Raw genomic sequence first — 12737 nt, 5'->3', positions numbered from 1 at the left:
AGTAAAAACATTAAATCAACAATTTTTTCTAAAAAAATGTTCACATCTTCTGGCAGTTAAATCCACTTTAAAAACTAAAAGCAGCATTGCCATGTTTGCTGTGAACTCTGTGCTCCACTATCTGGCCTGTGTCTATAGATCTGGACAAAGTTTACTAAAAGAAAAGAGGCACAGGGACCAATACAGAAATGCCACTTTGCAAGATAGAGCAAATAACATATTTATATATATATACACACATACATATGTAAACTCTGTAGATAAGACAGGAATTTAATAAAGTATGAACCACAAACACACACACACACACAATGGATAGAGGTAAATTAATTTAAAGACAATGAAGCAAAAGAGAGAAGTAGAAAGGAAAGCAGATACATTCAGGAACCCAAGCCAACAGTTCTATTTCCGCTAGGTCCACATATTCATCCAAATCGATTACCTTTGAGAAGTCAGAGGCCATTTCTCATCTGCAAGACAGCTGAATCTAACTATCGGAAAAATACACACAGAGACATCGAGTGAATACACACACAGTTACACACAGACTTAAGTGTTAGGATGCACACACACAAGCGCCATAAGCTGCGAATATAGAGAATACTGGTCGTGGAGCACTAACAAGTAAAGCTTTGCCATCAGCGTGTTACTGTGCTATAAGGAGGTCAGCCTTACCACTGCACACACAGCCAATTACACCAAGCCGACATTAATATTGTGACTCTATGCAGTAAATATTGAGGGATATATAGATACAGTATATATACTCAAATATGACTAGTATTGTGACTATCCAATTTAAGTGAATAAAAAAGTGATCTTAGCTTTTTTATTCATTCAACAACTCATGAATGATAAGTGTTTATATTGAATAACCCAACAAAATGATCAGATTACAAAATCTGTGATCAGATATCATTTTATTCTTTAATTGGAAGTATGAGATTGTTACTCTTAAAAAATTATTTACCCCACTGTTGTAAATATATTTTCTTTGTGGCACCCTGATTTTATTTTTTTTGCACTCTGATCTTTGTTTCTCATTGTTTCTATTTGAAACGATTGTTGTTTGCACGGACTAAAGGGCATTTGCAATGTTGTTGTACTTGTTGCAATGACAAATAAAGTTATATTCTATTCTATTCTAAAATGGCAGTTAAAGCAACTAAAAACATGCTAATGCTAACACAGTTTTATGAGCTAAAGGTGTGTGTCGGATGTTAAAAATCTAAAGAGCATGAAGTTTAGTACAATGAGAGGCTAATTAGCTTTATTGACTGGCATCTTTCAGACCGAAGTGGCCAGAATATGGTTTTATCCTATTTTAGAGGTGTTCCATATAAGTTACACAGATTTTCTATGTATTAAATATCATGTTGAATTTGAACAATTAAAAGTATATAAAGACTAAATAAGGACACTCATTCATTTTATTTGTAGAAAGCCTAAAAATGAGACAGTCTCAATACAGAAAGTGCTGGGCTTATCAGACTAGAACTTATTTTAGTACATTAACCATTGGAGATTAAAAGGTTCTGCTGGTCTCGCTCCACTCCCTTGTTTTTTCAATGTGATTTGCTGTTCGACACAAACAGGCAGACAAACATCCGTCTGTGCTCGCGTGTGCGTGTGTGTGTGTGTAGTGAAATTATACTGCCCGAGGGGAGACAACAACGATGGATGAATAATGTCCTGTGATCATAGTAACACCCACAAATCTATGACATTAATGCTGGCAGTAGCATCCGCTATGTGTTGTTATTTTAAAAACATTGATTTGAAGAACATGACTTCCCCATTTAACACCTATTGTTACAGATGCCTTGGCTCAACAAAAGGTGCAATTACAGAGAAGGTAAGTGTAACGTGTATGACTAGATAAAGCTGTAATCAAAGAATCAATTGAAGGATTGACCATCAGCATTTCTAATATGTTCACATTTACCAGTTCTAGACGGAACAAAATGTGTAACATTTAATTACATTTCACCCGCGCCGTCCAGCGTCGCGGAAGTGGCCAGCTGTTTGCCGAGGTGATTGGGTTAGCTACAGATCAATCAGCTAAATCAAATCAACTATTTTCATACTACGTACAACGTAAAGTCACAGTTTGATCCACTACAACAGTAAATAACAAATGAAACTTTATCATTTGCACAGATTTCGATGACATTTACAAGCGTTAGGAAAACTCCATGTGCCGTGATTTCTAGACAGCCCCCAAAAAATGACATCATGGCCCAGTCCGCCATCATTCACATACTTGCGCGCTTTAGGTTGGTTTGTGCGCGGTGGGCGTATCAGGAACCTGGACCGGACAATACGTGCAGGAGAGACCGGAGAATAGGGCCTTCAGTGAATAAAGTCAAATCTTTGACTTTATCCTCAAAAACCTCCTTCTATAAAGGATTGGACTGAATTGTGATAAATAAAGGGGCGTGGTCTCAGACTCAGGCTCAATAAGCTAGGGTTTCCCTTTTCAACACTATGCAATGCTAGAGCAGTCCTTCAATGACAATGTGTATTTACGCAATAACTGTTGACACTTAACTTTAGGATGCACTCCTGCGACTCAAAGTTATATCAAAATAATGTTTAAAATACAATATTTGTAAGTCACTGAAATCTGCTTGCAATTAAATGTATTTTATTTCAAATAATAAATAATGAATACTGTGAAACCTTTTACGTGACATTTATGTGATTTTTCTCATCAGAAAAAAGAGGGCGGCTTCTCCCTGTACAGAGGCCTCCCTGTCACCACAACATGTTGGAGGAGTTTGAGTGACCTAATGGATCTCTGAAGTCTGCTAACACATACCAGTGTGCCACCCAGTGTGCAGCAGTCCAGTTGCTGAAGCAAACACTCAGGCAGGAGTTCAGGGAGACGATGGAGGAAGACTATCAATCGATTCCAAATTTTTTTCTGGTAAACCGTCCAACGCCCCAGGAAAGAGAGACAGCAACTCGGCCACATTGTGTACAGTGGGGAAAAGGAGCTGCTGATATTCACCGGGGATATTGTTGGGAGATGGAAGGAATACATTGAGCAGCTTTTTAATCTCACCTACACATATTCCGTTCCAATTTCTGGGGCAAGATAGTAAAATATCTCTGACAGAGGAGTCCTGGGGATGGATGAAGTCCCTACTGGGTATCTTAAAGCTTTGGATGCTATAGGGCTTTTATGGCTGACACGCCTCTGCAGTGTTGCATGGGAATCGTGGGCAGTGCCTGTGGAGTGGCATACTGGGATTGTAGTGCCCATTTCAAAGAATGGGGACCATAGGATATGTTCCAAACATTAAGGATCACATTCCTCAGCCTCCCTGGTGAAGTCTAGAGTCTGCTTAATAATACTGGAAGGGGAATTGAAGTTTGCACCAACAAGTCTATATGTGTTTGGTGAATTTTTAAAAGACTAACATTTGTGTCCCCCAAGGCATCCTGTGGGGATTGCTCTGGGAGTTTGGGGCTTATGGCCCTGTACAAAGTACCATTCAGTCCCTGTACCGAAGAAACAGGACTCTGGTCCAATAATAACAATGGCTTGGATTTATACAGTGCTTTTTTTCGACTCAAAGCGCATTACAGAAACTATTATTCATTCACACAAATCACTCACGTCAGTCATATCAGTGGTGGTAAGCTACAAAGTAGCCACAGCTGCCCTGGGGCATACTGACAGATGCGTGGCTGACATTTCGCGCCTTCATGCACAATTCCTACCTATTCATATGAGGCAATGTGGGTAAAGTGCCTTGCCCAGGGGCACAACGACAATGACTTGGATAGAGTTGGATTCGAACCCCCAACGCTTCGGTTACTGGACGACTCACTCTACCACTGAGCTAAGGTCCATACATTGTATGGATAGAATATCTAGGCACAGCCAGGTGGTGGAGGGAGTCGAGTTCGGGGGCCAGAGGATTTAATCTCTGCTCTTTGTAGATTATGTTGTCCTAGTGGCACCATAGAACGATGACCTATGGCTCTTGCTTGGAAGGTTTGAAGCTGAGTGTGAAGCGCTTCAGGTGAGAATCAGCACTTCCAAGTCAGAGGACTTGGTTCCCAGTCGGAAAAGGGTGGCTTGACAACTCCAAGTCAAGGAAGAGGTCTTGCTCCAAGTAAGTGGAGAAGATCCAGAGTCTTGGGATCTTGTTAGCAAGCACCAGCAGATTGAGCAAAGTCTGCATTTATGTGACCAGAAGGCAAAGCTCTCTGTGATCCTGTGGTCACGAGCTTTGGGTAACAAGTGAAAGCTCAGCCTTAGAGATAAGGTGAGGAACTCTCGGTCATATGGCAGAGACTCAGAGTAGAGCATTGGGAGGAGTCAGCTGAGGGGGGGGGGTTTCAGCATCTATCAAAAATGACTCCTGGATACCTCCCAAGGTAGGTGTGTTGGGCATGTCAAGCTGGCCTAAGAGATGCTGGAGGGATTATATATCTTTACCTATCTCTCTATCAATTTATGAAATCAATACTGTAAACTAGGACATCTGTCAATTAGCATGAATTCAATCTGAAAAAGCTTGGTATAAATTAAAGACTTGAATCCTTGCATCTGCAACTTCCTTGTAAAGGCTTACAGAATATAAAACAGCTTCTACACTGCTGAATAACATTCATGTTTTTGAATAAATGAAAAATTAACTACTTCATCCATGTAAATGAAGTCTCACTTTTAAGTTGCTCCGGGAATAAGTTCTGCAGTGCAACCACTCTGTGTGCACGTGGGAGCGATAACTGTACATTAAAGAATACACACACACATGCATATAGGAATGTTTTTTTTTTCTTCCTCCTCAAACCGTCTTTGTTTAATTCTGCAGTAAAGTACTTGTTTTAATTCAAGAGGGAAAAAAAAAAACAAAGGATCTCTCCATATGCTGCTCTTAACACATCTGGAGCATGGAGACTCGGATTTAATGCAAGAGACGTGCTCTAAATATGAGTAATAATTTATTGAAAACAAAGAGGGAACTGCAGTGTAAGATGAGGCTATGGGTGTATCAACAGCTGCTCATGGGTTAAAGCAAACAAGGCTTAGAAAAATGTGCCGTGACATATGTGATCCAGTTGCCATTAATGACCTAGTCAATAACCATTTAGGATGAGAATTAGATGAAGCCAATCAACAAGACAGACGGACATCCACCTACACGATTACACCCAGTGGACGAATGGGGGGATAAAAACAGATTTGTATTTAGTAAATACAAGAAAACTAAACTGAATTTTCCACATACAGGTACCTTTTAAGGCATTATATTCAAGCTGAACATACTTATGCTAGCACTTAATCAATAATGTAATATTTTCAATACATTCAAGTGTGCATTATTCAACAAAGAAGAAGGAAAGATGTATGGGCGGGACTAGCACAGGGAGATCAACAGCATTTATCTAATTAACAAGTGAAGATGAAAGGCAGAGGGGATGAGAAATGAGAAGATAAACAAGCACAAAGACACATGAGGAAAAACAGAAATCAAGAAAAGGAGGGGGATTGTGTATTCCTTTTTTTTTCTGGTATTATTTTCCTTGGGGGGGGGGGGGGGTTGATGCTGAAAAAGCTCTGACATGGAGTCCTAAGCACCAAGAGATTTACTTCCAAGTGACAGGACAAGGAAAGGCTCACAAACACACGGAGCAAAGTGCACGCCATGGCAATAAAGCATATATAAGAGAGGAAATTTCACATGCGTCGCACGCACACACCCACACACTCAGACACATAATCGGGAATAGACAAACACACAGAGTCTTATAAGGCATAATCATTGTAGGCGAGCATCTCCTCATATTCCACACGAGGATTAGAGAAAATCTCCATGGAACAAGACAGCACAAAGACTGCTCTTTTACACACTAAGTATAGAAACCTTAACCTGACAAGTGATGAGTTATATAAACATTAAGAGAGCAGAGAGAGACTAAATTATTAAAACATTATTAGGAGATATTGAGGTAGAAATTAGTCACATAAAAGGCAGATTAGAATAATTTCATCTAAGTAGGTTCGACGTCTTTTTGTATGCAAGATTACTAGTCCCAGTTATTCTGTTTTTGATGATTTGCAGTGATGAACGTTATAAACAGTTATCTGGTTCACAATGGTTTGTAACTTCACTTAAATGTGACTTAAGAATCAGTGGAAATGTGCTCTAGTCAGGGTTGGGGGTCAATTGTAATTGTGTAATTGATATTTAATTACAATTATGATAATTGTAATTGTATTTGTTGCTGTTGTAATCATAATTGAGTTGTCATTGAGTTGACATAAATGACTTGGTAATTTTACTTATCTTGGAAATTCTATGAAAACAGTCAGCGCTAAAGCATCAGTGGAAAAATTTGGAATTTTTTTTTCTGAGTTAAGGCGATAGTAAGACTCGAAAAACTAGTAAGGCATGAAAAAAAACAAAAATGTGGAAAAACACCCACATTTCAGAGGCAAGGCAAAAAGAAAAAAATAAATATTTTGGAAATATTCTTCTGAGATACGGCTATCATAAGACCCTAAAAACTTTTAATGGGGTTATTTCTTTCAAGCTCAGTAATTGTGAATAATTGTATTTGAAATTTAGCAATTGAAAATGTAATTGCAATTGACTTTCAGGGATAAATAATGATTGCCATTTAAATTGTAATTAGAAAAATTATCTTTTTCATACTAATAATTGAGTTGTAATTTAACATGGATAATTGAAAACGTAATCGTAATTGAAAAATGTAATTTACCCCGACCCTGACTCTAGTTGGCAAAAATGCATCTAAACTTTAAGACAATGTCATCTATCTCCATCCCTACAGAGATAAACATCTAACAGCGTTTTGTTTGCCTCATTGCCTTACAGTATGGCCATCCCAGATGAAATACTAGTATTCCAAAAATAGCTTGGTTGTTACAAAACTAGCCTGAAATGGTTCAATGGCAATACAGAATAAAGAAGCTTTGTTACACCTTTTGAAACCCATTTGAACAGAATATGTAATGTAGCCATTGAGGGAATACGAACAATAAATCTGAACCTCAAGGTTTACAAAAATATATGAACTTAAGAACCATCTGGTCTGAGCACGAGGGAAATCAAAGTGCTTTGTTGAACACTTGAAAGTTCATTATTTCCTCCTCAAACATTTGTCGAGAGGAAACACTCCGGCTGTCAAGGAGACAAATTCCTGCTGTTTCACTTACACTGTGTGACAGGTGTGAGAATAGACATAACTCATGTTGTGAGGACATCCAATGAGGTTCGGCGCGGTTTCATAGTTATGATAGCGTCTAGGTCTCACCCACCACCAATCAGTGTCCCTCATCCTCTCCTGTCCCCGTTTGCACGTTAGTGCAACATATTACATGTTTGGCTGTCAGTCTGTCCTGTTGTGTAGGGATAACCTGCAACTTCAACCTTACCGTAGTCCAGTGTTACTCAAATGGGGGTACGCAATGGCAATACAGGGGGTCAGGGGCGTAGCATCACATTTTGGGCCCTGGGTACAAACCATCTCGTTGGGCCCCTTCTGTTATGTAGGGGTGTTGAAAAAAATCGATTCGGCAATATATCGCGATGTTATGTCACGCAATTCTCGGATGGATTCAAAATACATCCATATGAAAAAAAAGTACCTTTATTTAACCAGGGAAGTCTTTTCTACAGCAGGAGACATTGTAACTGCACAAAGAAGTGCTTAAACCTGGGCATGTTGACCAGCTTGCGTTATTTCAATAAAATCTAAAAAGAAAGTAGTAACTTCCTGCATTTATTTGTTGTTCTAGGCATATACCTCAGTTGAGTGGCACTAAAGTCAAAGTTGGTTTAAAGCCACAGGCAGATTGTACTCTGTTATTTTATTTTAAGTTGTTGGCACATGACATGTTAAAGCCAATGTTTTGAGTGTAAAATATGCCAATAAAATATATTTCATACATAATGTGTACACATTTACTGATTAGTTGTTTGTCATAATTTTTTTTTTTTTTTTAAATTGCAATAATCGCCTTATACTTTAATATCGGGATATATCGTATCGGGATACGAACCGTATCGCCAGATGCCAGGCAACACACACCCTTAAAGTTATGTACACTTTTTTTTTCTCTCCTGGAAACTATATTAGCATTTTTGCATTATTATTAGGGATGTAACGATTAATCGTAAGGCAGTTAAAAATCGATTCATAGGTATCACGGTTGATATCGATTTTCTGACAATTGAATCGCAGTACTTTTTTTAACCAGCAGAGGAAGTGTTGGCGGCGGGCGGTGTCTGCTAATACTTTCTGTCTGGCTGCCTTCTACTCTTAAATATGTTAATAAATGATTCATTACCCCTTTAGCACCGAAAGAATATCTGTAATATTACTTGAATATCTGTAAAAGTCACGTTTTTCTATTAGCTCTGTCTGCTAGCATAGCTTATCTTCTTCACTGCAAGATATCTGCATGCCAGCCGACCACTGTGTTACCAGCGCCCTCTGCTGGTCTAAACAAATATGACGTAAATCAGTGCAATGACGGTTTTTTTTTTAAAGTCCAATTGTTAAGGCACAAAATACATTTTCAGTTGCACTTTTAAAAGAAAAAGAACTATTATGCAGTTTTGCATTGTTTATTATAGAACCAGAATTTAAATTAATAGGCTTCATTTTCATTTGTATTATTCCTTTATTTATTTAATTCAAGATTTATTTTTAGTTAAATTGCATTGTTTTGAATAGTTTATCAAGGAATTCTTTTGACAATGAAAAATATAAGGAAAATAATACAGTATTTTCTAGTTTTTTTCCCAAAAACAAATTTGTCTACAGTCCCATTTTGTAAATGAAAAAACCGTGAGAGAATCGTATCGTGAACCCAGTATCGTGAATCGAATCTTATCGGGAGTTGAGTGAATCGTTACATCCCTAATTATTATATAAGCTTTCATTTTTCTTCACAAAAACCTAATGACTCCATATCCATTGCTTGTATTTTATAATTCTCCTCTGCAATATTTTAGTGGTTTTTTGAATATCGTGTATACTTTTTCTACAATTTAGTGGCTAAAAAATGTGCTTGGTTTATAAAAAATAAATATAAAATAATTACAATCATGGGGACACCCTGGCCACCTACTTAAGACTTGGTGGCAGCAAAATCATTTAAAAAAATAATTGTATTTGCAATTAAGATTTGACATGCAAAAGGAATTTACAGTAAATGTATGAGAGAGTTCACCTCTGAAGAATTGAGTAAGCAGTTACTGTACCTCATTTCACCTTCTCTCCCTCTCCTTTCTTTCCTTGTGTTTTTGCCAACCTGGTTATCGTTTCTTGAGGAAAGACATGGTTTCCTGCTGCTGTCTATCTCCTGTTCTTTGACACATCCACAGTTCAGACTACCTGCCATAGCTGCAGCAGAAGCACATGCGGGTCATACCATTTGCACTGTTTTAAAAGGGGTGATAGCCAGGGCCCTGATGCAGCATGAATACTTGTTTTTAGTGCAAAACAGTGCAATTGGCCTTAGGTACTGTGTACCCTTTACCGCCCCAGTCTGACGCCCATACATGGGGTACTTAAGAGAGAAAGAGTACATTTAAAAAATAAAATAAAAAAACTTAAAAATATGGGGTTTGATAATGTTTATTCTTAGTTAAAAATGAAAATTATCTTGATTAGAGCATGAACTGAAAATACAAACATCCGTCCTGGTTCCACACCAGGTGGGAGATGACCAAAAATTCAGAAGGAACTAAACACTGTTTTTTTCTAGTAATGGGGTTCTTTCAAATGTGTGTTACCACTTATTCATTCCATCATTTTGCTCAATAGTTGTTTTTAGGGGTGTCCCAATCCGATATTGATATCGGTCAGATATCAGCCAGAAAACAATCAGATTTTATCGGACTGCATCTAAAATCTCCGACATATATTATATTATATTTATTCAATTGTAGAATACTGTAGATATTATGTTGAAGGTTGACATTATGTAACAAATTGGTTAATAATAAATGGGTCAGATTTTCTCATACCCACTGTTGCTGACTATTGTTTTCTGTTTGAGTAACATCACTTGATCAAGCCTTTTCTATTGTTCCACACTACAAAATAAGTAATAAAACTATGTATGATTCGTGCTGATATCGTTTCGGATCAATATCGGTATCGGCCAATACTCAAGGCTGCAATATTGGTATGGTCTCTGAAGTGAGAAAGTTGTATCGGGACATCCCTAATTGTTTTTTCATATAATTCTGAGCAAAATGTTGAAGTTGAACAAAGGGGGTACTTGGGCCAAAAAGGTTCGAGAACCTCAAATCTTGCTTGAGTGAATATTGAAGCTGTCAAGTCACCTGTCGAGCACCGTCGCAAACTTTTGCCTGGAAACTGAGGTTTCTTCCTGCTCTTGATTTAGAGTCTGGAGTTCACTTTGACAGGACTCACTGAATGGGATTCAAGGTTTAATGAAAAACCATTGGTGCAAAGAACCAAATCGGAGCAAAGAAATGGCTTAAAATAAGTGTGTTCCTTTTTAAAACTGCAGAAAAGTCTGTGGGAAATGGGATGAATTTATCATTCATTCTTTCTTTCCTTGTTTATGAAACACTGCTCTGAGCCCTCCCTCTAACTGCTTCCTGTCACATCCGGCATTACAGATCAATAAACTATTACCACAGTAACTCTGAAATATTTGTATATTTTTGTAAACAAACAGGATGTGAATCTCAGTTCAAACAAACCTCTGCAAAATGTCAGCAGGTCCACTAGGCTGCATAGAATAAGCTTTGTTTTTTTCCAGTGAACTAGAGCTGATAGTCTATGTTTTGTACATCTAATAATTGAAGCTTTAATTAAAAAAGGTTGTTGAATATGATGATTGTATATTGTTTAGGATTCCTTAATAACATGCACTGGATGTGCCACCACAGAGTCATTTAAATTAAAGATAAATCTCTCTGTATTCTTATAATTAGATCCTTTTTTGAGACAGTTATCAGTTGGTAAAACCTTGCATGGATGGATGAATGTTAATAATAATAATAATTTTGTTAAATTTTAAATATTCTTTGGTTCCACTGTGAATTCAAAATTAGGTCAGAAAAGCCTTCTTTGATTATTAATGCCTACTAACACATTTAAGAACATCTCCATTATAAATCTAATAAAATCCAGAAGCTAATCTCTGGCACATGAATACACGTGCATGTGCTGCTCATCTATTCCTATTCACTGTTCAGAGTGATTGGCCTATTCCAAATGGGAACCAATTATGAGTGCTGCACCTTGCCTGGGAGAATCCTGCGTGATGAATAGAGATTTCCCAGATTACAGCTCAATGCTCCACACATTCCGTCATGCAGACTTTGACAACACCCACTCTCCTTTTCTCTTCCTCTACCATTCTCTTTATTTAGTCAGTGCTGCTATTTTCATTTCGTTCCTTTGGTTTATTATATGCATTGGACATGTTACGTCATCTTTCAACCACCTTTATACCTCCACATGCTGTCGTCCCCCTTCACATTGTTTTCAGTTATTTTTGTTTTTGTAACTGGAAAACTTTTGGTCAACCTTTACTTGAACTTTTATACATAAAGCTGACATTAAGCTGTCATTATCCTTCATTAGCATGAATAAGGTGTCATTAAGTGTCATTCACTAAATTATGACACCTTTGGAGCTATGTTGGCATTTTTTGGGTTAGGAGGAGGGATCTAGTGGAGTTAGGTAGGGTTAGGGCATAGGCGGAGTTTGAGATTCTTGCCGGGGGGTGGGGAAACAAAATAAATAAATAAATATATAGAACGTATCAGTTACATTCACAGTATTGTTACTCTGTAAAATAGTATCATCCAATCAAACGGTTAGGGGTTAAGGTAATGAAGGGTTAGGGTAACTAACAACACTTAATGATGATAATGACAGCGTGATGTCAGCCTTATGTATAAAACTTCAAGTAAAGTGTTCCCAAACTTTCTAAGGCTCTCATTGTTAGATCAGAGTCAGATGTGAAAAAGTTATTAAAACAACTCAAAACCAACCAATCCAAGTCATGTAGACATTGATTCAGATGCATGAGTGAAAAGCACAGCTTCACCCATTTAACAACATTAGCCACACATACACACTGCTAATCCAGTCATCGAACACCAACACTTCACTCCATCATACCTTATCAGCCATGATCATGGAAGAGCCTCCATGAATGCCCAGGATGGGGATGAGAGTCTGCGAAGAAATAAAATCCAATATCTGGGCAACGGCCTCCTGGTCGGTGCCGTCTCCAAACACCACACCGTGGATCTTTGTCCCAGACATCAGGTCGCACATGTGGGTGATGATGCTTTTGGGGTCGGTTTCGTTTACCAGCAGAGTAACTAGGTTCACATCAATCGGGTCCTCTTTGCTCCACAGTGCTCGGATGTCCCGGTCTGAGATGTAACGCGTGTTCCCCAAAATCACTGCGATGTTCAGTACCGGTACTTTATCTGAGCTGCTGCCACTTCGCTGCTTTTGACCTTCAACAGGGTCAGCGATGAGGGTGACTGCTACTAGGAGAGCCAAGGGGAGCAGCACACCATTGCTTCCACTGATCCAGCTGCTGCTCCATCTACTCCTCCTCTTACTCCTTTTGCTGCTGAAGGACATTCTGCTGAACCACTTCATCCCCTGCATGGTGGAAAGTAGAGAACCGAGCAAATGGAGACAGCGAAGAAGATGGTGTGGAATAATGAAGGAGAGAAAGC

At 38.3% G+C, this 12737-nt stretch overlaps 1 protein-coding gene across 2 annotated transcripts in view; it reads right to left on the bottom strand.

Moving 5' to 3' along the window:
* grin2aa (glutamate receptor, ionotropic, N-methyl D-aspartate 2A, a) overlaps positions 1-12737 on the bottom strand; it is a 198846-nt gene that overhangs the window by 169526 nt on the left and 16583 nt on the right. Inside the window, exon 2 of one of the 2 annotated variants that reach the window (XM_028454435.1) lies at positions 12163-12660. In XM_028454435.1, the coding sequence (XP_028310236.1) occupies positions 12163-12657 (495 nt within the window). In that variant the 5' untranslated portion in view covers positions 12658-12660. Of the gene's footprint in view, positions 1-12162; positions 12667-12737 lie in introns of those variants that run through there. The other variant, XM_028454434.1, reaches the window with a different exon arrangement.

This window comes from Gouania willdenowi, chromosome 8 (genome assembly GCF_900634775.1).
Source record: "Gouania willdenowi chromosome 8, fGouWil2.1, whole genome shotgun sequence".
NCBI lineage: Eukaryota > Metazoa > Chordata > Actinopteri > Blenniiformes > Gobiesocidae > Gouania > Gouania willdenowi.
The sequence above is the reverse complement of the archived record's forward strand: the minus strand, read 5'-3'. Positions and strand labels throughout refer to the sequence as shown.